General features: G+C 50.2%; 1 protein-coding gene and 1 pseudogene across 2 annotated transcripts; both read right to left on the bottom strand.

Annotated features, from left to right (window-relative positions):
• Positions 1 to 4,008: 4,008 nt before the first annotated feature.
• FCGR2B (Fc fragment of IgG receptor IIb) lies at positions 4,009 to 20,195 on the bottom strand. Of its 2 annotated transcripts, XM_039245986.1 has the most exons (7): positions 19,998 to 20,195; positions 15,608 to 15,628; positions 13,299 to 13,553; positions 9,898 to 10,152; positions 9,093 to 9,215; positions 4,817 to 4,854; positions 4,010 to 4,736 (listed from the first exon to the last, which is right to left on the bottom strand). In XM_039245986.1, the coding sequence occupies exons 1-7, from the start codon at positions 20,107 to 20,109 to the stop codon at positions 4,647 to 4,649; spliced, it is 894 nt and encodes a 297-aa protein (XP_039101917.1). In that variant the 5' UTR covers positions 20,110 to 20,195; the 3' UTR covers positions 4,010 to 4,646. The 2 variants fall into 2 exon arrangements, with proteins under 2 accessions (XP_039101918.1, XP_039101917.1); XM_039245987.1 differs by lacking the exon at positions 9,093 to 9,215 and having other exon boundaries at positions 4,009 to 4,736.
• Positions 20,196 to 24,925: 4,730 nt separating this feature from the next.
• On the bottom strand, positions 24,926 to 25,147 carry LOC120241052 (annotated as a pseudogene).
• Positions 25,148 to 26,498: the final 1,351 nt, after the last annotated feature.

Here is a 26,498-nt window from a genome sequence, read left to right as displayed (position 1 = left end):
TTATTCCTCTTGAAAAGAAAACCAACAAAGAAAAGAAAAACTTCTATATCAACCTTGAGTTAAGAAGGGAGTAAAACTAAAGTTATAGATTATTTAGAAATAAGTAACAATGACAGGAATATATGGTTGTGGCCAAGATAACAATAAGAGGAAAAGTTATAGCCTTTGTGAATTTGTGTAAAACCATAAGCTTAGGCGCACCTGGGTGGCTCAGTATGTTAAACATCCGACTTCGGCTCAGGTCATGATCTCATTTGTGAGTCGGAGCTCTGTATTGAGCTCTCTGCAGTCAGCACAGGGTTGAAATCCTGCTTGAAATCCTCCTGCCCCCCTCTCTCTCTGCCTCTGTACTGCACTCTCTCTTTCTCTCTTAAAAATAAATAAACATTTTTAAAAAAGAAAAGTTTAGAAATAAATTAATAATGCGGTAAATCTAAAGTAGAGGGAGGCAATAATGCATTAGGAAACAAAAGGCAAAGACCTGATCAATAAGACAAGATCAATAAGACAGGACTAAGAAAACCGACAAACCTCCGGCAAGTCTGATTAAAGCGGACGAGTGGTCAAGGTGGTTGCCTCTCCAGGAGTCATTCCACCTTGGAATGATTAAGGAAGTTATGGTGGCCAATTTCATCCCCTTCTGAATGATTGGTTTAGCAATGGGCACGTTACCCAGTCCTGACCTATACGACACGGCAAGATTGCTGGAGGAAAGTTCGACACTCTTAAGAGAGAGACACGTAGAAGAGGTCGTTAGTCTCTTTCTTTCTCTGTATTTTTGAGTCTGATGCTCGGAGCTGCTAGAATCATCTTGCTGCTGGCCCAAGGTCCGTGACCAGAGAATTGAGGAAAATTGGACCCAGAGTCCTGATGTACTACAGACATCCTGTCTCTCGACTTTTTGTTATGTGAGATAATACATTTCCTCACTGTTTAAGCCAACTCGCATCATGCTTTCCTGTTATTTCCAGCTGAAATCATCTTACTGATAAAAGAAAGAATGTTCAAAAGCTAGGCATGAGAGGAGGGACAATTTATGTGGACAGACACATAAGGTATTACCAAAAAATAGAAGAAAATGTGGCGTACCGCTGCATACCAGCAAAATGGATGATTTTTCAAACTTGACTCCAAGAGAGATAGAAAAGCCTGATGAGGCCAATAATGACGGGAAACAAAAGTTTGTCAAAGATGTACCCCAAAAAAGGTATCAAGCCCATATGATATTATAGGAGAAGTCTATCAAACCTAAATTGTCTATTCTCAGGGGACGTTGACTGACCTTAGAAAGTACAAGAAACAGGGCAGATTGGAGGATGTAGGAAGCTGGTCTCATCCAGGCAGTGCCACTGCGATGAATGAACTTCACCTGCCTTCCCTCATGGTCTAATCTGCTCCAGATTAAAAATGTCTCAATTGATCAAACATTGAAAGGAAGAAAAGAATGTTTTAATTGTTTATTTATTTTTGAGAGAGAGAGAGAGCAAGAGTGAGCACAAGTGGGGAAGGGGCAGAGAAAGGGGGAGAGAGAGAATCCCTAGCAGGCTGCAGGCTCTGAGCTGTCAACACAGAGTCCAATGTGGGGCACAAACCTACAAACCACGAGATCATGACTTGATTGGAAGTTGGATGCTTAGCCGACTGAGCCAGCCGGGCGACCTTGATGTCCAGATTGAAATTCTGGGAAGACAGCACTTGTCCGATCAGCTGGGGTGCACGCTCTCCTCTGGGATCAGAGATGCAGCGAGCCCACCTACCCACATGGACTGACGGGGCAGCAGGATCTTGCCAAAGCAAGATCAGTCTTTGTTACGAAAATCAGGGAAGGTTCATGCCAGGAAGGGAACAGTGCCATAGTCCATTATAATCCGATTGGCAGATTGGCACAAATGTAAAATTTTAAGTGCCCAATATGGACAGGGGTGTCAAGAATTGGGCACTCTAAAATATTCCGGGGGGGACAGGGAAGCTGCTACATCTAGGACTTTATCCTTCAGAAAGAGTCACACGTGTTCATAGCAGCTCTCTCCACAATAGCTAAAACATGGAAAGAGCCTAAGTGTCCATCAACGGACGAATGGATCCAGAAGATGTGGTTTATCTATACCATGGATTACTACATGGCAATGAGAAACAGTGAAATCTGGCCATGTGTAGCAACATGGATGGACCTTGAGGGTGTTACGCTGAGCGAAATAAGTCAGGCAGAGAAGGACAAATATCATATGTTTGCATGTATAGGAGGATTAGGAGGAACTTAACTGAGGACCATGGGGAGAAGAAGGGGGGAAATGGTGGGGGAAAGGGAGAGAGGCAAACCATGAGAGACTCTTGAATGCTGAGAACAAACTGAGGACTGATGGATGTGGGAGGGGAGAGGGGAGATGGGCATGGAGGAGGGCTCTTGCGGGGATGAGCACTGGGTGTTATATGGAAACCAATTTGACAATAAACTATTTGAAAAAATAAATAAATAAATACAATTTTAATGTGGGAAAAAAAAGAAAGAGTCACATGTGCACTCAAAAATATCACCCCAAAATTTATTGGTTTATTGCAGCACTGTGTGTAACAATGAAAAATTGGTAACATTTAAAGTGTTGGTGCACTGCGGAACACCATATAATCCTCAAAAAGAAAAAAGTTCCATGGAAAGAACCCTATAATACACCGTCAATCAAAATAAACCAACTGCATTAGGAAATGTAAAATATGGCCCCACTTATGGTCTTTAAAAAACTGTAAATATGTGTCAGATGCATACCAAAAATTTCAGAAATACACACCACATGTTCAATAGCAGTTACCCACAGAAAGGGGAACAAGGCAAGGGGGTCGTGAAAGGGAGCATTTGCTTTTACTCTATATATTCCTGTATGGTTTGAACTACATGCTTACAGTGAGCATGAATTTCTGTCCATGTGTGTTTATGAAAACATGTGAAAATATGATGTGATCCAATTTTTAAAAATAGATATACCTATTGCTACAGACGAGAACGTGGATTGGCACTCTTCAAATGTGGGCATTGACTATTTCCGGTTAGTAGGCATACAGGTGATCTCTTTTGCTTATCTGTATTTTAATTTTATAAAAAAAAAGTGTAGTAAAATAAGCTACATAGAAATTTTTATTTCCTTTTGGAAGTAAGTGGCTATCATGAAATTTATAGATATACATTATTCCCTTAAAAATGAACAGGAAGAAGAAATGTGAACAGGAAGCAGAAATATGAATGGCTAATATTCTGACTCTGTAAATTCTAAAGCACCTTGTTTGGCATAAGGTAAGCCCTCAATAACCTAGTAATAGCATTACTATTCCTTATTATTATTACACTATGTGAGTGTGAAATCTGACTGTGGGACTATAAAATGTATCATAGAAAGCTCTAGAAACTATAAAGAAAAGGGAACAGCCAAATCCTGAGCGCAAGGATGCTTACTGTTCAAGAAGGTTGTGTTAGCGTCCCAGGAAAGTGAGGCCACTCCAAGGGCACCCACCAAACCCTCAGGGAAACTGTCAGTCACGTTCTAACCTGCCGGGATAGCTTCTCTAAGAAGGTCACATCCTGCTGGTAAATATAGGAGAAGATTGGGGCAGGAAGAGCCAGCAATCTCCCCTGAGGACTCATCTGAAGCTTGGCTTCCTGAGAACAAAGTTGCAAAACAAAGTGATTGCTTTCTTTGCCAGAGGAAAAGGAAGAAGACATGGAAATCAGAAGACACGTTTCCTGGAAGAAGAGTAGTCAGTTTTTCTTCTTTTTTTTTTTTTTTAAATGTTTTATTTATTTCTAGGAGAGAGAGAGACAGCGTGAGCAGGGGAGGGTCAGAGAGAGAGGGAGCCACAGACTCTGAAACAGGCTCCAGGCTCTGAGCTGGCAGTCAGCACAGAGCCCGATGCGGGGCTCGAACCCACGAACCGTGAGATCATGTCCTAAGCGAAAGTCGGACGCTTAACTGACTAAGCCACCCAGGCGCCCCAAGAGTAGTCAGTTTTAAGAGGGATACTCACCCTACACTCCAAACCTTCCCTCTCCTCCACCTCCTACCCATCACTACCTTCCCAAGATTTTTACTGCTCAAAAGAAATAGATGAGTCTACACTCCAACCAATACAGCCTTTAACAGGGCAAGGGAATGTTGTTTTTTTCATAGTATTTTATTATAAAAGGAATACACGATCTCTACAGAAAAATAAAGAAGGAAAATGGAAAGCACCAATAATGAATTCCATCACCCTGAAACAACCACTTTTAGCATGTTGGCCAACGTTGGTCTGTTTCATCATTTCTGAAGCCGTACGTACTTCCACAATTTTCCTCGTGAAACTTGTAACATAAATATTTTCCATGTTGCTACAATCTCTTAATAAATGTAATTTTTTATCTGCTGTGTGAATGTGTGCAGAAGAGTCTTAATGGTGAGAAGGACGGAGACGCAGAAGGAGTCAGTACAGTCAGTCATCTGGGGCCATATTGTCTGTGACTTTTAGGACAGGGAGCACCAGTTTTCACACAGGTCACTCTGCAAGAGTCCTTCTTCTTTGGAACCGCAGCACCCTCTTGTCCTTCCTAAGGGGAGTTCAGGCCAGGCGCCCTGGCCCCTCTGATTCTCTTCCCCAGGTCTCAGGCAAGATGATGGAGATTAAATGTGGTTCTGGTAATCCGGCTCCTCTGCCTCTTCCTCTATGGCTTCCGGGTGCAAGAGAAGGGAATAGGTGATGGCATTCTCAGCCTAGAGAGAGCAGAAAGGAGCAGTCACGGGGAGGGAGGCAGCAGAGGAGGGGGGAGGAGGGGATGGTTGGGATGGCTCACCTCAATTTTGGCTGCGTCTTCATCATTGGTGAGATTGGCTGTGGGCAACAAGAACAGAGATCAACCAGGGCGCTGCTGCAGAAGCGGGGTGGGGGTGGGGGGGTGTGGGCAACCACTGCTGCAGAGGCTGCAAAACCAAAGCCTGGACCAGACCTTCCAGAAGGACCTGGGGCCAAGGGCTTCGTTCGCCCCCCGGACTCCCCCACTGGCCACACCGGCAGCGAGAGGCAGTCTGCGCTGCATGCTTTTCAGAGCATTGCTGACTTTTTCTAGAAGCCAGCCAGCCAGCCTGGGGTATCTGAGAACTGGGGAAGAGCTGGGGGCTGTTCAGTGTCACAGTGAAGTCAAGTCCAGATTCGTGCCAGCCCCAGAAGACTGAGGGGCGTTTGGGCATTGGTCAGATGCCCCGCGTCTTGGCGGGAACTCCCAGAAGAATGTGAGCAAAGCTCCCTGACGTTAAAAGGAAAGAAAGCGCAACGTTGAAAGCAAGGGAGGGGAGGAGGGAAGCGAGCAAAACAAGCCAGTACGTCCCCTGCTAGATGGCTAAAACACCAAATTCCCACATGTTTTTGGCCAAAAAGCTCACTTCGTCAGTGTGGAAAGTAGCCTCGGGATCTGTGAAGCAGCATTCCTCAGGAAGGGGCTGGAGGCTCTGGGACAATGCATTCAGTGTCTCCACTCCCCTGAACACAAGGAGCCTCTGTTCACCATGTTCCAAATTCTGGAACAAACCACCTCCCCGAAGGCTCCTTCCAATATATTTCTCAACAATCCCAGCAACCTCGCTAGCTGATGGGAAACCACCAGCCCCGGTGGCTGGCTGTGAAAGAAATACTGGTGGGATGTATTGACGCCAGTGTGGACAGAGCCAAACCTCCAGGTGGCTGTCCCCTTTGTGTTGGGGCTTTTCCCTAGATCTGCCTTGGCCTGGTGTGGGCTCAGGCCCGTGTCCCCGCGTCACGTGGCCAAGAATGCAAGGGCCTTGCTCAAAGCTCAAAGCGTTTGTCCCGCCATTTAGCTCTCGAATCTGTTGGTTCTTTTCTGAGTCACACTCCTGCCATTTGACTTAGAGTCTTCGAGGGCCTGCTATTCTCTTGCTGCTCCGGGAGCCCCTCGAGAACGTCCCAGGTTCCCTCGTGCCCCCGCTCAACTACAGTCAGGAGGTAACCTGGAGTAGACCTGCTTCCACCTGGGCCGGGGGGAGTCGGATGGTCACTGACTCTCAGAACGTCAGCCCTGGAAGGGCTTCGAGGTCATCCAGGCCAATCCACTCCTTTCCTCAGGGAGGTGACCGCTCCCATGGCCGGGAACATTCGAGACTCCACCTGATAACGGTGAAAGCTAACTTATGCAAGTGGGCATCAGAACCAAGCTTTGCCCACAAGTGAAGCCCACCGATGAATGTGCCCAGTCTTCTAGAACTTTCTCAAGCCCAGATTTCCTGGTGCCCCACCCTTACCAAGTCACTCCCAGCGACGGACTCCTCAGTGTGTCCTGGGAGGATTCCCTAGGTCTCCGTCTCCTTTCGTCTCAACCCTGTCTCAGTCCTCCCGCTTCTAACTTCGGTCCCGTGCCAGCTGCGCCAAACCCCACAGAAGGTCCCAGATATTTCCGATTTCCTGCTCTGGAAATGTTCCCAGCGTTCCTGGCTCCGAAATTCTACCACAGGCCTCCCCTCTCTGTCCGGGACAGGTGGTCGCCTTCCCCTCATCCCCAGCGAGGTCGTCTTGAGGCCCAGGAGTTAGTCTCAGAACTGACCAAGCGATTTGAGTCCTTGTCCTCCTCCCCCCGCCCCCTCCCTCTCCTGCGCCCCCAGCTGAACTCACACAAGCGCCGGCTGCTGGCTCCAATCCACTTAGCAGCCCCAGGCAGGGCCCCTCAGGCCCCCAGACGGGGAGCTGCACTCACCTGGGTCCTCAGGGGGGGCCTCTCCCATTTCCCTGTGCTCAGGGTATCCTACGAGAGCTATGGGGGATGGGGTGCACATCGGAGGTTAGTAGGATTGTGGGACCCGAGTCCTAGGGCAAGGACCCAGGGTAGGATGGGGTTAGAATCAACACGGACCCCTCCCGCACAGAGACCCCTCCCGCACAGAGATGCCTCCCCTCCTCCCCACTCCCTGGCCGTCGGGCCCAGGCCCTGGCTGTAAAAGGGCTGGTCCAGAGAGACAGGAGTCGTTGGGTCAACAGCGGAGTCTCCTGGAACTGCTTCTTTCTCAGGCTTCTTCTGCCTTTAATTTTTTAAATTTTTTTTTAATGTTTTATTCATTTGTTTTTTTGAGAGAGAGACAGAGAGCGTGAGCAGGGGAGGGTCAGAGAGAGAGGGAGACACAGAATCCCGGCTCCGAGCTAGCTGGCAGCACAGAGCCCGACTCGGGGCTCGAACCCACGAACCGTGAGATCATGACCTGAGCCGAAGTCGGACGCTTAACCGACTGAGCCCCCCAGGCGCCCCTGTTCTGCCTTCTGAAAGGCGTTCCTTTCTCCCACTCAGTGTTCTCTCTCTGCGTCTCCGTATTTGCTTATCATCAGTAACTGAGGTCGTGGCCCGGGCCGGTTGCAAAGTGCTTTGTGAGGTATTAGTAACAGTCTTTCCTCTTCTCAGTGGCCCTCGGTCATTTGTCCCCCTTCTTCCCCTGGGTGTCTGTAGACTTTCTCTCCAGCCAGCTAGCTCTGCCACGTGATGAGCTGTGAGCATCCGCTTATCAGATCTCTGCGGCACCTGCCCTGCCCTCCGCTCCTCTGCGTTAGTGCTAAGCGGGAAGGAGCTGGTCTCCAAGAGCCCAGAGTATTCAGTGAACGGAAGTCTAGCGAGCGTCCGGCTGCCTGGCAAACTGTGCTAGGTGCTGAGGGGAAGTGAGCGAGGTTACTTCCCTCCTGTGGTCTTGCCACACGCTTCGTCAGAACACAGTTTCGTTCTTTAATGTGGCCTCTGTGGTCTGCGTGACCCGGCCGTTGTCCATTTGCCTGCCTGACTCAGGTCTCCTTCCTTTGTGCCTTGCAGTTTATGGCCTCCACGCCTCCCACCGCCTCCAGTGCGCTCCTCGCTCCTCCCCAGGCCCCTTCCCAGCTGCGGGGTTCCCCATTTCCGTGTCCAGAACGCTCTTCGGCCCACTTTGCCCGGCTAACGGCTCCCTTCAAACATGGCCTCCTCCGTAACGATAACAGATCTCACTTGAGTGCTGTTCGCTGTGAACTCGGCCCTGTCGTAAGAGCTCAGCCTCATTCGTCCCTCCTACAACCCTACGGGGTAGTTTCCATCAGTGTCCTCATTTTCCGGATGAAGAAACGGAGGCGCAGAGAGGTCAAATAACTCACCCAAGCTCACACAGCGGGGGAGCAGTGGAGCAGAGATTTAAACTCTGGTGGTGGGGCGCCTGGGTGGCTCAGTCGGTTAAGCGTCCGACTTCTGCATCAGGTCATGATCACACAGTTCTTGGGTTCGAGCCCTGCGTCAACTCTGTGCTGACAGCTCAGAGCCTGGAGCCTGTTTCGGAGTCTGTCTCTCTCTCTCTCTCTCTGACCCTCCCCTGCTCACGCTGTCTCTCTCTCTCTCTCTTAGAAATAAATAAAACATTAAAAAAAAAAGAAAGAAATGAAACATTAAAAATTAAAAAAAAAAAAAACTCGGGTGGTCTGGCCCCATCACGTGTGTTAGGGTCACTACATGTACCACTGCCTCCTGAGAAAGCTTCTTCGATGGCTCCCCGTGTGCTGGGTCGTGCGGGCCCCTGTGTCCCCTGCATCCACAGCCTCTGCACCTCTCTGTCATTGCTGCCATCACATCTGGTTATAACGATTTACTTATAGGCCTGCTGTCCCCACTGCTCTGTGAGCTCCTTGAGAGCAGAGACCCGACTTACCACCCGCAGCGCCTAGTAGTGCACACACCAGCACGTTTGTCCGAGCCTTGTTGAATGAATGAATGAATGCATAGATGGATGGATGGATGAATGAAACGTGGGGTATAGGGACACACGGTGAAGTGTCCAACTCTAGATTTCAGCCCATGTCATGATCTCACAGTTGGTGGGATCGAGCTCCCCATCGGGCTCTGCACTGAGAGCAAGGAGCCTGCTCGCGCTCCCCTCTCTCCCTCTCTCTCTGCCCCTCCCTCCCTCCCTCTCTCAAAATAAATAAACTAAAAACAAAAAACCAAGGGACTATGAATCATAAGGATCCTCTTAGCCCCAAGAGAAGGGTTCTGGCCACGTCCAGGGTTAGGGCCCTGGCCGAACAGGAACTGATAACAAGAGAAACCAAGAGAAGCCACAAACCTGAAGTCTGCTTCTGCCTGCGGCGGAGCCAGGCCACGACGGCAGCGAGGACGGCCACGGCGACAGTGCCCACAACCACAGCCACAATCACCACTGTCACTGAGGAGTCACTCCAACTGGACTCTGGGGAAGACAGACCTCAGGACAGCCGGTCCTCTCCCACGGTGCCTGTCCCCGGGAGCTGCTTAGTGTCTGGGTCCCTCGCAGGTGCTGCGCTCACTTCCTCCCCCAGCCTCCCCTGCACGGGCTGCTGCGGCCTGAGTGTGCCTCCCCCACACCAGGTGCCTAATAAAGGCACCCGAGAGCCTGTGCAGGGGGCGGGGGGGCCTCAGGAAGGGCTCCTGTCAGCCCTCAGGGAGAGGAGGGAGGGGGGCCTGAAGCCTCCCCTGGTGGAAGGCACCGCCACTGGATCCAGCAAGGCCTTGAACCGTGGGATGTGCCCTGCCTTGAGGAGCGAGCGGATGAACACAGCGTGAGCACTAAGAAGAAATGGGAAACCCTCTGTCCTCGGGCACGTCCAGGAGCTCAAGGAGCCTCTGCGCCCACCAGGGAGCTCGGCGTCATTGCTGTCCTTAGGATAGGACCTGCGGGCCAGCAGCACACAGCCTTTCCACCTGCGACCTGAGGCTGAGGGCCCCGCACCCCAGCACCTCCTCCGGCCCCTTGGCCAATATTTATCAAGGCCCCTGTTCCTCCCCCTCTTTTCCTCAGGGCCCAGCTGTTTCTCCTGGGATATCTCTCAGGTCCCCAAGCAGCTGTACCTGGCCACCCCCTAACCCTCTCCCCACCCTGACGGAGCTCCCACCTTGCACGGTGATGGCCACAGACTGTGACGTCCGCATCAACGGCCATATTAGCCCTGTGCAGTGGTACTTGCCACTGTGGCTGACGTTTGCCCGTGGGATGGAGAAGGTGGAATTCATCGAGGAAAACTGCTTGGATTTCCCATTCTGGAAGAACGTGATCTTGTACAGACGCCTGTTCCTCCAGCCGTGGCACCTCAGGACGATGGGCTCCCCCTTCTGGAACACCAGGCGAGGGGTCTGGATCACCAGCCAGTCTGGAAGACACAGAGGGCCCCCAGGAACCAGGGGGTGTTGACTCAACTCTGAGACTTGCGCTGTCCTTACTGGTGGGACATGGTGCATGGAGGGAAGGGCTGGAGTTCGGAATCCAGTGGCCCCTGGTGTCCACAGCAGGCTCTGCCATCTGGGAGCATGGCAATTGTGGGCCCCTTCTGGGCCCCGGATTCCTCAGCCGTGAAAATGGATAGCAGAACACCACGCATCTACAGTAGATCCTGGCACGTAGTAGGTGTTCAGGATATGCCTGCCTTCTCTGTCCTGCCCAGTAGGCCCTGGCAAGAAGGATACAAGGATCCCACCCAGAAAAGTGAGGAGGGGCACCTGAGTGACTTAATTGACTGATTGAGCATCCAAATTTGGTTCAGGTCATGATCTCACAGTTCGTGAGTTCAAGCCCTGCATCCAACTTTGTGCTGACAGCTCTGAGCCTGGAGCCTGCTTCAGATCCTGTGTCTCCCTCTCTCTCTGCCCCTCCCCCACTCAGTCTCTCTCTCTCTCTCTCTCTCTCTCTCTCAAATAAATAAACATTAAAGAAAAAGAGAGAGAGAGAGAGACCCCAGGGCGCAGTCCCTTCCTTGGGGGAGGGATGGGAGAGATCCAATCTGACCAAGGAGGTGACATATGTCTTTCGGGAGAGAAGTCACGGACATGTGGTGTTAGGGTATTTGAGGTATGTTGGGAACCGTGGAGTTTTACGTCATGGGGTCTTTGTCTGAAAGCAGCAGTGTCTTGGGCGAGTCATTAGCCGGCCATGTACCTTTTCCCTACCAATTTTCATTCTTTCACTGAGGAAGAAAAAATACTTAGTAATTGTAATCGTATTGTGTAGGGAATAGAGCCTTCCTGACCTCAGTCCATGTACTCCTTTTCCTTTTTTATTTTTAATGTTTATTTTTGAGAATGAGCGAGAGAGAGCATTAACAGGCAAGGAGCAGAGACAGAGGGAGACACAGAACCCGAAGCAGGCTCCAGGCTCTGAGCTGTCAACACAGAGCCCGACACGGGGCTCAAACCCACGAACCATGAGGTCATGACCTGAGCCGAAGTTGGACGCTCAACCAGCTGAACCACCCGGGTGCCCCACACCTTTTCCCTAAAGCGGGAGCACAGAGCAGGGCTGGAACTGGAAAGACAGGCGGAAGACAGAGCAGAATTAGAAGGGGGCAGGGACGGGGTGGGGGCGGGGCAGGAAGAGTGACAGCAGCATGGTGCGTGAGGGCCAGCACTCCCTGCGGCCGGCTGACCAGAGCGAGGCCCACCCCGTTCTGCACTGGCCGGTGATCCTGCCAGGGATGCAGGGGGGAGAATGCTCAGAGGCTCACTACCCAGGGACTGAGTGACAGCAAAGAGAAAAGGAAGCCCCAGCGACAGCGGGAAAGCAGAGGGGACACTCTTGCGGCCCGGGTCCCACAGGCTAGAAAAGCCCAAGTCTCCTGTTGGGGAGACACATTCCACCCACGTCCCCGCCTTTCCCTTCTGCAGATTCGTCCTCTGCGGGAACTGAGACTCAGGCTGCACCCTGCACCCCAGGGTGAGGCTGAGCGAGCGGCCCGGGGCCCTGCACTGCCTCTTTCACAAGATTGGACTCGCGCAGGCAGGAACGCTGAGACTGTAAAGCTTCTAAAAATAAAGTAGAGGCGCGCCTGGGTGGCTCCAACCGTTGAGCATCCGATTCGTGGCTTTGGCTCAGGTCGTGACCTTGCAGTGTGTGGGATCGAGCCCCGAGTCGGGCTCTGCGCTGACAGCTCAGAGCCGGCTTGGGCTTCTCTCCCCTCCCCGGCTCTCTCTGCCCCTCTCCCGCTCCCGCGCTCCGTCTCTCTCTCTTTCAAAATAAATAAACAAAAAATAATAATAATGAAGTAGAACCCAGAGACAATGCCTGCTGCTGGTGGCACCAGGACGACTGGCGCGCATCTCGCCCCCCCATCTAGGCGGGTCCCCATCGCGGAGGACGTTCGTCATGGTCATTGGGATGGCCCTGCCTTCCCTGCAAAGCCTGTGCTGGTGCCAGGTCATGACCTGGTCACTGGGGAGTGACGGCCACAGGCTGGTTTGTGGGGGGCCCCCTTAGCTCTCCGGGAGCACACTTATCTTGGGGCAGATCTTGAGATCGGGCCCAGTCTGGTGTTGGTGGCACTCGGACAATCTCCAGGTAATCAAGGGGCCTTTTCGGTGACCTGGGAACGGAAGTCCTCTGCAACCCGGAAACCGGGCAGAGAACCGATGAGCGCACACGTCCCTCCTTGCTCCAATGGCTAGCGGGGGACACACGCAGTCCGGGGGGGGGGGAGTTAGGGGGGGTGTCCTCACCTCCTTCCCTTCCTGGAGACACAAAAGTCAAGGCCCTGCCAGTCGACAGAACCTTCTGTCCCTTCCGGTGGGGCCGAGAGTGGGGGGCGGGGGGGCTGGGCAGCAGGCCCTGGGCTTTTGAGGAAAATTTGGGAATCAGGTGAGGCAAAGGGGCTACACGGAGAGTAACGGTGACAGCACATATCTTAACTGCCTGGTGGCTTTTCTTTATGGAGAGATGCCTTTCTCCCAGGAGCTTGGTATAATCACTCATCTGCTCGGTGTTCAAGCCTTTGTCCCCCATCAGGAGGGAAGTGCAAACACAGCTAACCCACAATTTTCAGGTCAGGTTGCCTGCAGGGGCGGGGGGGGGGGGTGTGCAGGGAAATGTGATTCTCACCAGGACTTGGGGAGCGAGGCACCGTTACCCCCAGGAGCAGGTGAGGAAACGGACCCAAGGCCAGACTGATGGCCGCGCTCCCGTGGCTGGTAGCGAGCAGCCCCGGTTGGCCCGGCTGGTTCGTGACTGCCACAAAGGCGGGTTTCTACCAGCCGGAATTTCCTTCTGCTTCTCTCCTAACCCTCGGCTTGTTCGCAGCCTTGTCACGGTTCTCGCTCAATCAGGACTGAGGCAGCCCAGCTGAACAGACCCAGAGGAATCTCTTAGGAACGTCCACCCACCACACGCACTGCACAAATGGGGGGCAAGGGGAAATGGGGGGAGGAAACGACTTCAAACAGCTGGCAGCGGCGCCTCTTCCCTGAAAGCCTCTGTGGGCAGGACTGGTCTCTCCCGGTCCTCCCAGACCAGCCCCGGGCCTCCTCCACTGACCGGAAATCACGTCCAGATACACGGGGTCGCTGAGGCTGGTCTGGTCCGTCTGGCACGTGTACTCGCCTCTGTCCTCCTTGCTGGCCTGAAAGCTGTAGCTGGGCCGGCCCTGCGCCGGGATGGCGCTGCCGTTGTGGAACCACCGGGTGGAGGGGTCCCCAGCTGCGTGGCCTCCCTGGCACTTGAGCGTCACATTGTCCTCCTGGAGCACGTGGATCCACGGGGGCTCAAGGGCCACCACAGCCTTCGGGAGGGCTGCTCAGGGGCAGAGAGAAGGGCAAGCGTGAGGAGAGGGGACCCCAAGGGCCCAAGCAGGCCCCCGATATCAAGCACCTGGCGTCGCGCTGGGGGGCATCGGGCGTGGACCCCGGCCAGACGTCTTCTGCAAGTGTAGGTGGCTCCTTGCCCTCCTACGTCCCACCACGGGGGCCCCTGGGAAGCCAGGTCCCCTCCCGGAGCGTCACCGTTCCTCAGAAAGAGAGGGCAAGAGGGACGCCTGGGTGGCTCAGTCGATTAAGCATCCGACTTCGGCTCAGGTCATGATCGAATGGTTCATGGGTTCGAGCCCCCATCAGGTTCTGTGCTGACAGCCAGCTCAGAGCTCGGAGCCCGTCTTTGGATTCTGTATCTCCCTCTCTCTCTGACCCTCACCTACTCATTCTGCCTCTCAAAAATAAATAAAAAATTAAAAAAAAAAAAGAAGAAAGAAAGAGAGGGCAAGAGGTAGGAGAAAGGGAGAAGGGGCGAGGCAAACGTTCTAGAAATGGATGGATGTCTCACCAGGGGTCATCCGAAGCAGGCCTTTCCTTCCTTGTTTTCCTCCTTCCCTCTCTCCTTTCTCCCTTCCTTCCTCTCTTTCTTTTCCTTCCTTCCTTCCTTTTGTTCTTTCCTTCTCTCTTTCTTTCCTCTCTCTCTCCCTTCTTTCTTTCTTTCTTTCTTTCTTTCCTTCTTTCTTTCTTTCTTTCTTTCTTTCCTTCTTTCTTTCTTTCTTTCTTTCTTTCTTTCTTTCTTTCTTTCTTTCTTTCTTTCTTTCTTTTCCTTCCTTCCTTCCTTTCTTCCTTCCTTCCTTTTGTTCTTTCCTTCTCCCTTTCTTTCCTCTCTTTCTCTCTCTCTCCCTTCCTTCCTTCTTTCCTTCCTCTTTTCCTTCCTCTCTCTCTCTCTTTCTCTCTCTCTCTCACGCACACACACACACACACACACTACACATACATGCCCCTTTGGAACTCACTTTCCTCCCCTGTAAACTGAGGCACTTGCATGCTGTGGACGGCCCCTCCGCAGAGCTGGTGAACACAAGCGGGGGCAGCTGGGGGAGGTGTCCGGCATGAGGCAAACATCCGCTTTCTGTTCTGACCTGATGTCAATCTTTATCCCTTAGAATAGACCTATCCTCAGACCTAAGTCAGAAGAGGCTCTGGGGCCTCAAAAGGATAACGGAAGAGAGAGAAAGGCTGGGGGGCGGGGGGCAGTGCAGGGATCCCTGTGTCAGTGGCCCAGGGAGAACCTCACCCTCCTCCCCGGGCCTGGGGCGTGGGCACCTTAGTGGTAGAGAGAAAGACGCGCCCAGCAGAGTTCACTTCTCCCAGCTGCAGCCAGGGGTCTCCCCCATTTCTGTCCAGGGAGACAGGCCCCGAAGCCCTCAGAGACACACAAAGTGGAGGGTTAATCAGCACATGGGCACACCCCAGGCAGATGATGGGCTTTTGCGTGCAGCTGAAACTAAAATTGCCGGGCTCTTGAGTTTACTTGGAGAGAGAAAGGTGTGAGAGAGAGGGCGAGTTATGTCCTGTGACAACTGTGACAGACAGCTCACCATCAGAGAACCAGAAGGGTTGAAGGCACCTGTGTCCCTAGGCTGCCTGTCCCCTGCTTCCCTGGGAGGAGGGGCAAGAGAAAGGAGAGAGGGGGAGGGGGCGGGCATCTTCCGGGATCCCTGACTCTTTCTTTTTTTTTTTTTTTTAATTTTTTTAATGTTTTATTTATTTCTAGGAGAGAGAGAGAGAGAGACAGCATGAGCAGGGGAGGGTCAGAGAGAGGGAGTCACAGACTCTGAAACAGGCTCCAGGCTCTGAGCTGGCAGTCAGCACAGAGCCCGACGCGGGGCTCGAACCCATGAACCGCGAGATCATGACCCAAGCGAAAGTCGGACGCTTAACCGACTAAGCCACCAAGGCGCCCCAAGCCCTGACTCTTTCTAGGCTCTGCTTCGGTACTGGGTTACTGGGGCGTTCAGGGCATCCCCAGATGGGGCGCTGGGAGTGAGAAAGAAGGTAGCTGGGGGCGGGAGAGGATGTGGGTGGAGCACTCACCAGGTGTCCCCACAACTGGACCTGTAAGAGAGAGAGCAAAGATCAGCCCAGAGTTTAGACTTGATGATTCATCATCACAAAGAATCCCCTCAAAAAAAAAAAAAAGCCCCCATGCAAATCCCCTTAACGTCCTTACCCTTGGCCGTGTCTGTCAAATCCAGCTCTGTTTCCCATGTCTTTACTGGTTCAGCCATGTGTTACTAAAATTACTACACAAGCAGGCAGATGGATGTTCCTAAAAATTTGCAGTCACCATATACAAAAGGACATTGAACTGCCCTTCTGATCATTTTTTAAAATTTTCTTCTTTAATGTTTATTTATTTTTGAGAGAGAGAAAGAGCATGAAGGGGGGAGGGGCAGAGAGAGAGGGAGACACAGACTCCAAAGCAGGCTCCATCCAGGCTCTGGGCTGTCAGCAAAGAGCCCCACACAGGGTTCGAACCCATGAACCACAAGATCACAACCTGAGCCAGAGTTGGACGCTTAACCAGCTGAGCCACCCAAGTGCCCCTCTGACAATTTTCTCTAGGAGATTTGCTCTGCTGCTCAGTGAGGCTCATCTTTTCTGGCCTCCAAAACTTTCCCGCCCTCTGCCTCCGAACCCTTCTCTCTTAATGCCGATGCCTTCCTCAGTACTTCGCAGAAGACAAAAGCTGTTAGGAAATCTCATACCTCCCCCCATTCCCCCAGCTCAAATGTCTGACCTATCTGCACCTCCGTCCAACTTCCTTTCTCGCCGATTACTGGGCAAAGTTTCCCTGCTTCTCTCCCCAGTTGTGGTGGGTCTGTGTTGTGATCTCTGTCACCCTAGCCAGGGTCTCTCTCTCTCTCTCTCTCTCTCTATCATTTCCACCCTCTTCTGCGTCATCAGTCTCTCCTTCTCAGCTGGGTCTTGCCCACAAACACAAACATGTTCCAAGATCTTTCATTTAAAAAAAAAAAAAAAAAAAAGCTTCTGGCTTGATCCCACATATAGTTCCCAAATCATTTCTCTGTTCCCTTTCGTAGCCAGATTTCTCAAAATGTTTCTTCCACCTGGCCCACCCTCACCTCTACTCCTTCCATTCACTGTTTCGATCTCTGCAATTTGGACTCTGTCTTTCCCCAGTTCGCTACAGCTTCTCCTGTTCTTCCCCACGTAAGTGTACATCTTCACCATCTATCTCGTGAGTCAGACCTGAAAACTGCAAGTCACCTTTATTCCCCTCTCTCTCCTAAGCCCCCTGACACTTCACACCAGTGAACCTTGTTGATTCTGCTTCTGGCTTAGGCCCCGAGTCCATCAGCTTCCCTCCATGCCCATGGCCGCCATGCTGGTTTAGGTCACCACCAGCTTTTCCCACCACCTCCTAACTCTTCTCCTCACTCCTGTGTCCTCCTACAATCCACTTCCCACAGAGAGGCAAGAGTTATTTTTAAAATATCAGATCAGAGGGGCACCTGGGTGGCTCTGTCAGTTAAGCATCCAACTTTGGTTTAGGTGGTGATCTCATGGTTTATGAGTTCAAGCCCCACATTGGATTCTGTGCAGACAGCTCGGAGCCTGGAGCCTGCTTCGGATTCTGTGTCTCTCTCTCTCTCTGCCCCTCCCCTGCTCACGCTCTGTGTGTCTCTCTCTCTCAAAAATAAATAAACATTAAATAATGATAAAATAAAATATCAGGTCAGATATCATCACTCCCCTGCTTGCAAACCTACAAGGGCCTTCCTTTGCTCTTGAAATGAAGTGTACGTGTCTATGAGGCCCCACAGGGTGAGGGCCCTGCTCAGCTCTCCCGTCTCATCTTGAGGCCCTCTTCCCCTAGTCATTGAGCTCCTCTTTGGATTCTTCACACTTGGGGCTTTTGTGTATGCTGATCCCTCTTCCCTACACCTACTTCCTTTTTCTCTTCAAAGGGCTAGATCCTTCCTATGCTCCTAGTCTCAGCTCGAGGTCACCTCCTCAGAAAACACTTTCCATATCATCCTGTTTAAGTAGGCTGCCCTTTCTTCTTCCCCACAAAGATTTGTCTTATCAGAGTATCCTGTTTACATCTTCATGGCCCTTTCCAATTTCTATTTGTGACTATGTGTTTGCTTATTTGTTGTTTATATCTCGCAGGAGAACGTAAGCTCAAAGAGGGCAGTAGCCATATCAATTTATTCGCCAATGCTCTGTAAATCTCTTATTGAATGAGTCTAGGTGGGAAATAAGTGGGGGGGGAGGCACAGTTGTATTGACAATGGGAAGTGAAGAAGATACGCACGCGAGAGAAATTTAAGAGGCAGAACTGGGAGTGGGGTAATATAAACAGATGTCTAGGAAAAAGGTTTCTTAATGCTCACACGATATAAATGTTAGAAGGAAGAGTACATTTGTAAGGGGAAGATGATAAGTTGAGTTGGAATAGATCTTGTTTCTGAGCTGGCATATCAGTGTGGAGGTGTCCAACCAGTAGTTGGAAACATGCAATTGCACTTGACAAACAAGAGAGGTAGGTTTGGAAGCTGTTGACATAGAAGTGAGAGCTAAAAACCAGAGTGTGTAGGATTTGGTGAGAGGGACAGTGCAGGAGAGGAGATGAAGAAGTAGAGCCTAAGAGAAGGGGAAGAGGAGAAACAAGAAAAAGGTGAGAAGAGTAGAGAGAATTCATCAGCCATTTATTCATTCCACACTCAATGAATGGTAGGGAACACACACCCAAAAGAATCATTGTAAGGGAGACAAAGACCTTGTGCTCTAGGTCAGGAAGGCTGTCTGTCTTATTCATTGGTAAATCTCCATGTCCTAGAACACGCCTGTCCATAGCATTTATCTAATGATTCAACAGGGCAGTTTGTGGAATCTGTAGAAAGCAGGACATGCAGTGAACACATTGCCTGGTTGTAGAAGATCCACTTGGGGCAATGGGAACATGGTTAAGAGAACAGAATTGGGGCTTTATTCAGTAGGCAATAGGGCAGCACTGAAGGCATTTCTGATGCAATGACTCAGCTGTGACTGTACTTGAAGATGTCATAGCTTCAGTATAAAGCGTGGATTCAGAGTAGAAGAGACAAAAACATCCAAGATGGGGTCAGAGGCTGTTCTAAAAGTTGAGTTATCGATGGGACACCTGGGGGCTCAGTCGGTTAAGCATCCAACTTCAGGATCTCACCATCTGTGAACTGGAGCCCCGCATCAGGTTCTGTGCTGAACGGCTCGGAGCCTGGAACCTGCTTCGGATTCTGTGTCTCCCTCTCTCTCTACCCCTCCTCCCCTCAAAAATAAAGATTAGGGGGAAATTTTTTTTTAAATAATAGAAGTTGAGTTATTGAGTGATGAAGACCTAAATATGGTGGCCCTAATAAGAATGGGAAAACTGGACCAAATCTTTCGTGACTTAGCAAAAGAGCAAACAGAAGAAGATACCAAGTGTTGCCCAGGTGATTGCACATGTGTACCACTATCAGCAGAGATGGGGAGCGTATCCCCTCTCCAGGCCTGAGCTTCCCCACATGAAAAAGGAGAGAGTTCAGTGCTCCATTTACATGCTATTCTACTTCTGTCCATTTTATCCTGCTCATGAGGCAATACTGTCTCTTTCTCACCTCTACTTCCTATCCCAGTATCATTCAGCATTGAGGGCCGAGGGCTCCCACCGTTGGCCACATTTTACTACCAGTCAGAGCACCTGACTGGAAAGTGGCCGCATGTCTTCCTCTGGGGCCGTCCTGAGATGTATCCGAGGTAGGAAACTCTAGGAGTTGAGCTTGGACAGACAGTCCTGGCAAGGCAGCCTCCTTAGTTGGCCTCCCTAGACTTCCTCTCACTGGGCACCGTCAGTCTGTGGTCCACCATCTTGGCCTAGGACTCCGGCTTTCGCCGTGATCAGAGCCAGGACCTATCTCCATGTGTGTGCAGTACAAAGAGGCGTGCGTGATTTCTCCTACAATGGACGATTCCAGAATTGCCAGGGTTGCACGTTCCCTGCGCCCCCATTCCCTGGATCACCCAGACCCTTTTGTGCTTCTTCCCAGGGGAAATCTGACACATAACCAGAAGAGGCTTCTGCTGCCTGAAGTGGTTTCAGGGGCACAGAGAATGACTCCTGCTTCCTCCCTAACTCTTGTCTCAGACAGCGTTAGCCACCCCACTGAAGATTTGGTCCCTGTGGACCACAGATTTCTAAGGAAGGGAAACACCCCGGCCACTCATTAGTCACTCAAACCTAGCTCACTAGACTTTTCAGAGGTAGTGAGTGACAGAACGCCGGTGACCCGACTGTCCAGTGATATCAGGCAAAAGTCACTAACAACAACCAGTGTCCTCGTTTGCCACAGCCAGCAGCCTCATCCGAGTCCGGACTCCGTCAGCCTGCCTTCACCCTCCTGGCACCTGCTTCTGTCCCTCTGGGACCCGGACTCACCCAAGAAGAGCAGAGCCGTCCACAGCAGCATGTCGCCCAAAGAGGGGCAGGGCACGCCCTCAGCCCGGTCACTACCGGCAACAGGGAGGGGACGGGATGAAGGGACCTGCATCAATTCCTGGCACACGTTTGCCCTGGCAGCACCGGCGTGGCAGTCACAGACTTCTCTTGAGGCTTGACTGATTCCACCCAGGGAGGACAGACAGATTCTGAAGTGCCAAAGAGGAAGTGAAAAGAAATGTTGTCTTACCATAGGCCCCTCCCCTTCCACCCTTTTTCCTCTCAACCGGTCCCTCCCAGAAGATTCGGAGCTTCCCAGAAGGGATCTGGCTCAGCCCAAATCCAAATTCACAGAAATTTCAGCAACTGGGAAACAATGTCTTCCTCTTCTTTGGGACACAGCCGGGCTCAGCCTCTGGGAGAAAGAGGGGAGCAGTCACCCAAGCTCAGCTCAGACCCTCCTATCTGTTCCTGGGTCTTTAGAAGAGGCAGTGGAGCAGAATGTGGAGTCAGTCTTCTGTGACTTCTAGTTCCATGCGGAGCCTCGACGATCCTGAAGCCATAGGGGCTCGAGAGAGCCCACCATCATCTCATTTTCTTTATTATCTCCATCCCTGACTCCCTCCTGGGTGCGGAGCAAGAACAAAGAGGTGCGTCAGGGTGGAATGAAGACGATGATCCCCACTTCTTTACCCCCCTTGGACATGCATTCTTTTGTTCCTTCCTTCAACCCTTCAATGGATTATCTTCTGAGCACCAGTCTGGGCCCTGGTTCGTTACCTTTGCCGTCCTCAGTCCCATCACTGTGCCTGTCACTTGGGCGTGGGGGAAGGAACACGGGCCTTGGAGCTAGAGGAGACTAGTTTTGAGTGGTAGGTAGCCTCTCAGAACCCTGGATTGCTCACCTGTACAAGCAAAGGTAATCAGGGGCAGCCCAGTCGGTTGAACGTCTGACTTCGGCTCTGGTCATGATCTCTCCGTCCGTGGGTTCGAGCCCCACGTCAGGCTCTGTGCTCACAGCTCAGAGCCTGAAGCCTGCTTCAGATTCTGTGTCTCCCTCTCTCTTTGCTCCCATCTCCCCCACGCTCACGCACACTCGCTCACTCTCTCTCTCTCAAAAATAATAAATAAACATTAAAAAAAACAACGAGGTAGTCAGGTCTCCCCTTCAAGCAGGATTACTCAGCTTCAGTACTTCTGATATTTTGGGCCAAACAGTTCTCACCGGGATGGCCTGTCCCGTACATTGTAGAATAATTCTGAGCACCTCTGGCCTCTACCTGCGAGATGCCGTGGACACCCTGGTTGTGAAAATGAAAATGTTTCGAGCCTTGGCCAGACGATCTCTCAGAGACAGAACTGCCCTGGGTTGAGAACCACTGCACTTGAGGTTCTTTTGGGAAAGCAAAGAAAATGTGAGAACTAGCAAAATGCCCGGCGCATCATGCGTACCCAATGAAGGCCAGTTTCCTTTTCTTGCTTTCTGTCACCATCCTCACCACCATTTCATGCCCAGAACAGATGATGCTCTTCTCGGGGCCCTCTCCTGGGGCCTCTTTCCCTAATGCCCTCACAGGAAGCAAGCTGTGATACTCAAGGAAATAACACTGTCACGTGTCTTCTCATACCCGGAATCTTCAGAAACCCCAGCAGCCTCAGTCCCTCAGTCACAGGCTTTTACTATTAGCCTCCTTCAATGCCCCACCCCCAATCTACCTCCAGCCCTTATCTGATGTTTAGGTGACTTTCTTATTTTTTTAAAATTTTTAATGTTTATGGGGGGTTTTTTTTGAGAGAGAGAGAGAGAGAGCAGGGGGGGTCAGAGACAGAGGAAGACGTAGAATCCGAAGCAGGCTCCAGGTTCCGAGCTGTCAGCACAGAGCCTGACGTGGGGCTCAAACCCATGAACCATGAGATCTTGATTGAGCCGCAGTTGGAAGCTTAACCGACAGAGCCACCCAGGTGCCCGTTTCAGTGAATTTCTTGACCAGTGACAAGACACCAATGATCGGACATCAATACTTCAAAACTATCATTAGAAGCCAATCAGGTTAATTTGTATATCAAGACTTACAAAATGGAAGTCCTCCTACCAGTGGCCTGGCCCACATCGCAAAATCTAAACCCAAGTCAGCCCGTGCTCACAGGAAACACCTGCCAAGGAAACCTCACGTCCACCAACCACAATGTTCCCACATAGCTTTGGCTGGTGGACTTTATCCTGGAAAATAGGACCAGCCGGCCTTAGAGGGAAACTCCTAGCCTTTGAGCTGATCAGGCCATTCCTAGTTGCCTCTTCCAATGCTCTATACGACTCACTGTTTCCCCAAATCCCTCAAGAAGAGCGCTCTACTGCTTGTGAGGTACTGTGCTCCCCCAACCCATGGAATGTTTTCTCTTAAATAAAGGACATTGAACTTGTTATTAAATTGTTTCAATTTTGTCATTTGGCAGTGTGGGGAATGAGGATGGGAGCCAAGGACCGTTACTAAGATTCTGGGGTTGGTGCCTAGATGCCGGTGAAGGTCTCCGCCTGCAGAGCCATTTTCATTCCCTACCTCTTTGGCTGCTTGCTGGGATCTCTGGTAAACTCCTTTTCCTGTTTCATACGCTGAGCTGTCCAAGTGCGTTTGTTCTACTCCTTCCAGAAGGAAAACTGGAACGTGAGAGACCGGATTTTTCACGGTGAGACCTAGTGAGCCACAACATTTGGGTTTGGAGCCATTAGGGCGACTTGCAAAGCCTCAAGGACAGTCCACAGCATAAAGCACTGGAGGACCTGAGGAATTAAGTGAAGATAAGAAATTTGGACTTCCCTGACCGACAGCACATCAAAATCTAAGAAGACACAGCAGACCATTAAAATGCATTCAAGAGGCACCTGGCTGGCTCATTTGGCAAAACATGTGACTCTTGATCTTGGGGATGTAAGTTTGAGCCCCGCATTGGGTGTAGAAATTACTTAAAAAGAAAATCAGTTTTAAAAATTTTTTTTAATTTTTTTTTTTTTAATTTATTTCTGAGATAGAGAGAGACAGAGTGAGCAGGAGAGGGTCAGAGAGAGAGGGAGATACAGAATCTGAAACAGACTCCAGGCTCTGAGCTAGCTGTCATCACAGAGCCTGATGCAGGGCTTGAACCCACAAACTGTGAGATCATGACCTGAGCTGAAGTTGGACGCCTAACTGACTGATCCACCCAGGCACCCCTCATATCTTTAAAAAATAATAAAATAAAATAAAATAAAATATAAATATAAATAATAAATAAATAATAAATAAAATATAAAATTTTTTATATTTTATATAATAAAATATAAAAAATAAAAAAAATAAAAAAAAAAAACAATCTCCCAATAGAGATTGCCACCCAAATCTAAGGTTCCCGTGCTAGCTGGTCATGGAACAGGTGAGACCAGCACTAGGTCACCTGCCAATCCGGGAAACTTCCCAAGCACCGATGTACACTGTAAAACTCGGCACATTCCTCAACCCCAGTGGCATATCCCTCTCGGTTATTAACTTGGCTTAGAGAGACCGACACCTCGGCTAACGGAACAGGATCCTCAGTTTTCAAAGAATCAAGCATGTCACCTTCCAGGATACCTACTTATTTGCTGTCTGAGAGCCATGGTGCTAGAAGTGTAGATGTCTATAAAAATGGCAAAATCTTACTAGGACACCCAAGAATGACCACAGCTGTTCCGGGAAACTTTCTAATTAGGCAAGATCATTCATTTAAAAAATGCACTTACAGGGTGACTGGGTGGCCCTGGGTTGAAGCACCGGACTTCAGCTCGGGTCATGATCTCACGGTTCATGGGTTTGAGCTCCAAGGCAGCTGACAGCTCAGGGCCTGGAGCCTGCTTCAGATTCTGTGTCTCCCTCTCTCTCTGCCCCTCCCCAGCTCCCGCTGTGGGCGTGTGTCTCTCTCTCAAAAATAAAAAAAATTAGAAAAAAAGAAGAAAAAGAAGAAGTGCACTTGAAAGTAAGGTTTCACAACTAAACAAACAGAATGAGCTACCTATTTTATTTTGATTGATTGATTGATTGATTCAAAACTAGATGTTATAGTTTATTCCATCTTCATAACAACAGACATTACATGTCAAATAAAGCAAACCCTTCTCCCACTTAACCAGGTGCGACATTGGGACAGTTTTATGATCACGCGGGTTGGTTAATGAATCTGCCCGGGTGGAAAGCTGGCAACCACAAGTCTTTGCAATGTAGGATGTTCCTCTATAGTTACTCCAAGGATCTTACCTCCTCAACTACGCCGTGAGCTCCGAAATGGTCTTTACTGCAACATTCTTCAAGCTTTCACATCTTAACCTGAAAACTGATACCTCTTCTTAGGGCGGGGAACTCTGTTAAAGCTGTCTTCCTCCTCGCTAACCCACTCCACCAGCGGTCTTAACAGTTATCACGTACAAATAAAACCGTGCTCCCAAGCATTGATTAAAACTTGCACTGGGATCCCATCTCAGAGCATTAGCTCCCGGAAAGGAAAGAGATCTGAACCAATTGCTTCTGTGAGTAAATCCCCAGTACAAGGTCCCTCCTGTCCTTCGCGGCAAAACTCAGGAGGTCTGGCAATCCTCAGCATCGTGACAAGTTTATCAGTGTTTACATACAAAGGACATTTAAAACTGATCCCAGACCCAGGACTGCAAACCAAATCCCAAGGAATCATTCAGGTTTAGCACATGGAGTTCCCGCAAGATGCCAGAGCGTGTGGGAAGTCAACTCAAAGCAAAGAGTGATGCTTCATCCTCTTACAAGTGAGAGGAAATCCAGGAGGAAAGAGAACTCCTCCCTCCTAACCTCCTCACCAAATTGATGGCTATTTTTGCAGCCTTAACTGACAAAATCCAGTGTCCTCGACTTCCTGATTCAAGGAGTCCTTTTTCAAGGTGACTTTCAAGGTCAGGAAGAGCTCTCATGCTCTTCTTTGCCATGGTCTATGAATTCTAGTCCTTGGTGGGAATCTCCTTCTCCTTTATTGCTTTCTGAACGCATTGCTGGTGGTGCTTAAAGAGGTCGGTGCCCGGGTCCCCAGAGCCGTTCCCCTTAAGGAACTTCTCGGCAAACCGGCGATTAGAGCACTGGGCGCTTCGTGTCTGTGGAGGCCTCCAGTACGCTGTTCATGGCCGTGGCCATGGCAGTGCTGGGCTACCTAGTTTAATTGGCATCAAGAAGCTTCCGAAAGTCTTCAAGATTCGAAAATAACTTTGTGGAAAGATTCGCTGCAAAAGGCTGATGAAAAATTAAGGGCATAAGACGTACCTAAAACAAGACTATAAGACTGGCATGACCCCCTCCCCCCAATCCACACCCTACTGGTTCCCTATCTGAATTGCTTCCACTCTGAAAAGACCACAAGACCATAAACACGAACCTGACAAGGTAGTAGTGACCTTATGGACAGACACCTCCATATCTACCCTCAGACGAGGTCCTCCATGCGAGCCCTTCAGAGGGTTGACAGGACTCTGATGAATTCTCCAGTAAATTGCTACCAGTTATTCCCTAAAACAGCAAAGGGGAAACTAAAATTAAAATTAGGGGCCCCTGGGTGGCTCAGTCGGTTAAGCGTCTGACTTTGGCTCAGGTCGTGATCTCATAGCTCATGGGTTCAAGCCCCGTGTTGGGCTCTGTGCTGACAGCTCAGAGCCTGGAGCCTGCTTTGGATTCTGTGTCTCCCTCTCTCTCTGCCCTCCCCCACTCACACTCCTTCTCTCTCTCTCAAAAATAATAAATAAACATTAAAAATTAGTGCAGGAACATTTATAGTCTGTCCTCACTGAAACCAAACATTTCAAACCAATCATTGGAAATGATTTTTTAAGTAGCTCTACGGTCAGAAGTTGATCAAATTTGAAGCTGATAATCAAAGCCCAATAGAAACTTTGTTTTTTTCCTAAAGATTATGTGTTTATTTTGAGAGAAACAGAAAAACTGAGAGCGGGGGAAGGGCAGAGAAATAAGAAGAATTGGAAGCAGGCTCCACGCTGTCAGCATAGAGTCTATGTGGAGCTTGAATTCACAAACTGTGAGATCATGACCTAAGTCAAAACGAAGAATCAGATGCTTAACTGACTGAGCCACCCGGGTGCCCCCCAATAGAACTTTTTTAAAGGCCTTCCTCCCGAAGCTAAATAAAAACTAGGTACTCAGAGGAGAAGAAAAACATTCCAACAACAGATAGCTATAAATCTAAAACATAGATTCTTTTGATTTCTAAATTAGTTGAAGATCTTTTCCCTGATATAAAAAAAGCAAATTGAAAAAAATGTAGTTGGTCGAGCTGGCCAGCCCTTTAAACGTCACTCAGGTTGCGGGGCGCCTGGGTGGCTCAGTCAGTTGAGTGTCTGACTTTGGCTCAGGTCATGATCTCTCGGTTCGTGAGTTTGAGCCCTGCATGGGGCTCTGTGCTGACAGCCCAGAGCCTGGAGCCTATCTTCGGATTCTGTGTGTGTCTCCCTCTCTCTCTGCCCCT

This window comes from Hyaena hyaena, unplaced genomic scaffold, assembly GCF_003009895.1.
Source record: "Hyaena hyaena isolate Hyena2069 unplaced genomic scaffold, ASM300989v1 scaffold_275, whole genome shotgun sequence".
Taxonomy (NCBI): domain Eukaryota; kingdom Metazoa; phylum Chordata; class Mammalia; order Carnivora; family Hyaenidae; genus Hyaena; species Hyaena hyaena.
The sequence above is the reverse complement of the archived record's forward strand: the minus strand, read 5'-3'. Positions and strand labels throughout refer to the sequence as shown.